Source organism: Trichosurus vulpecula, chromosome 7 (assembly GCF_011100635.1).
Source record: "Trichosurus vulpecula isolate mTriVul1 chromosome 7, mTriVul1.pri, whole genome shotgun sequence".
Lineage (NCBI taxonomy): Eukaryota > Metazoa > Chordata > Mammalia > Diprotodontia > Phalangeridae > Trichosurus > Trichosurus vulpecula.
Genome location: NC_050579.1, coordinates 151479318 through 151482954, shown reverse-complemented (window position 1 = coordinate 151482954; position 3637 = coordinate 151479318). Strand labels below are relative to the sequence as shown.

At 37.6% G+C, this 3637-nt stretch overlaps 1 protein-coding gene across 1 annotated transcript; it reads left to right on the top strand.

The window, feature by feature from the left end:
* Positions 1-916: 916 nt before the first annotated feature.
* Positions 917-1486, top strand: LOC118856888 (peptidyl-prolyl cis-trans isomerase A-like). The gene has a single exon (XM_036767434.1). The coding sequence runs from the start codon at positions 949-951 to the stop codon at positions 1444-1446; it is 498 nt and encodes a 165-aa protein (XP_036623329.1). The 5' UTR covers positions 917-948; the 3' UTR covers positions 1447-1486.
* The last annotated feature ends 2151 nt before the right edge of the window (positions 1487-3637 follow it).

The window sequence follows — 3637 nt, the reverse complement described above, 5'->3', positions numbered from 1 at the left end:
TACCGGTACCTTCTTAATGTTACCTACTTAACCCTATATAATCTTTCTTGCACATCAAACATAAGATCGTAAGATTTACTCAATGTTTTTGCTTTAAGAGTTGCAGTGGTTACCTATTGACTAATAAAATTCAAAGCCCTTTCTGTTACATTCAAGATCCACCATAATCTATCACTATTATGTCTTTCAGAATTTTCTCATATTCCTCATTTCACATATTCTTTGCTCCATCCAAACTGGACTACTCTTTATACCCCAAATATGCAAAATATTTTCCTGCCTTTGGATTCTTGCTTACGCTGCTCCTCATGGCTAGAATGTCCTCTATATCCGTATTTGCTTGCTGAATCTATCAATCCTTTAAAAGCACAACTCAATACAACATCTTTCTTGAAGCTTTCCTTGATTTTCCTCATTGGCAATACCAATTCCCCTAGCAGAATTCAAATACCTCTTTGGTTTTTAACTATGTAATGTTCTGAACAGATAATATTGTGTATTACAGTTAACTCTGTTGGTGTCTTGGTCTTTGATTAGATTTTAGGCTCCATGAGGGCAAAAATAGTGTCCTATCTTAATTTGATATTTTCCCCAGCACCTAGCATAAACCTGTACACACAATAGTTCCTCAATAAATGCTTTTTGAATGAACATTGTTGAAACTCTCAGAATATTTATGTATGTATGTATGTATATATATATACATGCACATACATATAATGTGTGTGTATATATATTTGCACACACACATATGTATATCCAGATATTCTGATATATGAACCATGCTTTGTCTTGTTTCTAATATATAAGATTATACTATAATTAAAAAGGTAAGTTAGGGCTTTGCAGACGCCGCTACTGGGAGACCTCGTCTGGGTTCCCTCCGCCGGACGCGGATCCCTGCCGCCTATTCCTCTGCCATCGCGCCCAGCCTAGGCATCTGTGGCCATGGCCAACCCCAGCGTGTACTTCGACATCGCCGTGGATAACGAGCCCCTGGGCCAGATTACTTTCGAGCTCTTTGCAGACAAGGTTCCAAAGACAGCAGAAAACTTCCGTGCTCTGAGCACTGGAGAGAAGGGATTTGGTTACAAGGGATCCTGCTTCCACAGAATCATTCCTGGGTTCATGTGCCAGGGTGGTGACTTCACACGCCATAATGGCACTGGTGGCAAGTCCATCTATGGGGAGAAATTTGCTGATGAGAACTTCATCCTGAAGCATACTGGTCCTGGCATCTTGTCCATGGCAAATGCTGGACCCAACACAAATGGCTCCCAGTTTTTCATCTGTACTGCTAAGACTGATTGGTTGGATGGCAAGGATGTGGTCTTTGGCCAAGTGAAAGAAGGCATGAACATTGTGGAAGCCATGGAGCGTTTCGGTTCTGAGGATGGCAAGACCAGCAAGAAGGTCACTATCGCTGACTGTGGACAACTCTCATAAGATTTTTTGTTTTGTTTTTTGTCTTAACCATCAAACCATTCCTGTGTAGCTGGAGAGAGCACCTCCAAACCCCATCTGCTCTTATACCCTGTAATCCTTGTGCTCTCACTTGCTGCAGTTCTCTTTGGATTTCATTTTCCTTTTTCCTTCCACAAGTCTGGCTAGACAACAGAGTTAAGTTTATGATTATGAAATAAAAACTAAACTTCAAAAAAAAAAAAAAGGTAAGTTAGGAACACACTCTAAGGGAGCTATGCTCATCAGCGGAGATATCCCCTCCAGTGATGCAGAATCCAACCTATCTATCCATGCCTGTTCATCCTGGCTTCACTCTCAGAAGACAATAGATTAAGATCTAGAAAAGACTTTAGAGGTTATTTAGTCAAACCTCCTCATTTTTAGGAATAAATAAATTGAGACCCAGTGAAATTAAGTTATTTGCTCAAAGTCACACAGAAAGTAAAGGCAGAACTGTTTAAATTTTGCTTGTATCCTCCTATGTTTGTCACAGGTAACCTATCCAATGTATGGGGCATCTTCCTGGAATTCTGACATTCTGAAGATGCCAATGGAAAATGTAAGCATTCATTAAACCTTCTGATTATATGACCAGGCCATCTTTTTTTAAAATGTGTTTTTCTTGGTGGTATCCTTTTTATTTAAACTTACTGTCTTTCATAATTCCTTGTTTTTCACATGTCGCAGACTGCTCATGTTCACCACATGCCTCTTCATTACCCTTTGTGTTATTTTCCACTCCAATTCTTCTGAGACTTTACTTTTCTATGGCTCATAGTAATACAGTATCATGAGAAGAATGATGAGATTATAAAAGATGGGCCTTTGTTTCAGGGAGAAGCTAAGGGTCATCAAAAGTGTTTTATCATTCCCCAAGGGTGATCGAGCCCATACTACTTCTCTTGTATAACTGTGGACCCATCTCCTTGTCCATTTTGCAGTGTCTGACCAGAAGATATATAAGAAGGATGAGCTACATAGATTGACCATCCAACTACAAGCTATAGCGCATCAAGTGGGTGTTGTTCATTCACTTGGTTTTTTCTCTGTACATAGTTATGGCAAATACCAATATTACAGTCCCAGATGTGATAATAGAATTGGGGAGGGAGCAGGGTGGGTATGAGAATTTTAGTGCTTATTATTACTCCAAAAAGGTAACTGAAAGAAAAAACATAGTTTTTCAAAGGCAAGATTAATAGTTTCAAAATCATGTCAGGCAAATACATAATTCTCTTGCAAATTCACTAGATTTGTGTCAACTAAATGCAAAATATAAGTCCCTGGAATAACTTCAGGAAAAGTTGAGTGGTAACGAAACATCAAATCACTAAATCAACAATATGTGAGAGAATGTGGCAATTTGGTTGTAATGAGCTATTAGACTTGAAGTAATAGACTTAAAAGGGAGGTTAACTTCCAATGGTGACATAGTTTTGACTATGTTAAAAGAGACACATTTTTAAAAGCACAAGCCAACTAAATAAAAATCTCTTTACTACAATGAGAAATTGGAAATGGTTGTTCAGATAGGATATATACAAAAACACACACACATAGATTGCGTGTGTATATGTGTGGATACAAGAGCAGTAAAATATTGGCTGTAGGGGATTTCAGTGGCCTAAACTCAATTAGACTTGAAATTATATAATTAAATAAATATGCACACTTGTCATAATGCAGACTATTTCTCTTGCCCAATTTGCAGCTATCAAAATCAGACTAACTTGGCTTAAGCCTCAGGAAATAAGCCAAATATAATTAATCAGATTTCAATGGTGAATTAATACCTAGGGACTTATAATCATAATAGAAGCCAAATCAAGTTGCAATGAACTCTACGAATTAACCAAATTCTTTGGTTATACTAGAATTATAATATGACATACGTCACACGAAATAACAAGAGCATTGTCTGAGGCTTGGACGTAGTCAACGACAATAATTATTGAGTTCGTATGGTGTACATTATACAATAATTTTTATGCACATAATCCCCAAATTGCAGTCAAAATGAGTTCCAAAAGCTCATGAATAAGTTGTTTTTTGGGGACTTGGAACATTTTTCCCCATAGAAATAATGTTATCAGGGATGGTTCTTGGTCAGTCTACAAAAAGTGCATTCAATCAGTAATTTAGCTATATCATAGTAAATGTTTCTCTGGGATAG

Excerpts from the sequence above, each read along its gene's own strand:
- LOC118856888 (XM_036767434.1), top strand. The coding sequence starts at position 949 with ATGGCCAACCCCAGCGTGTACTTCGACATCGCCGTGGATAACGAGCCC.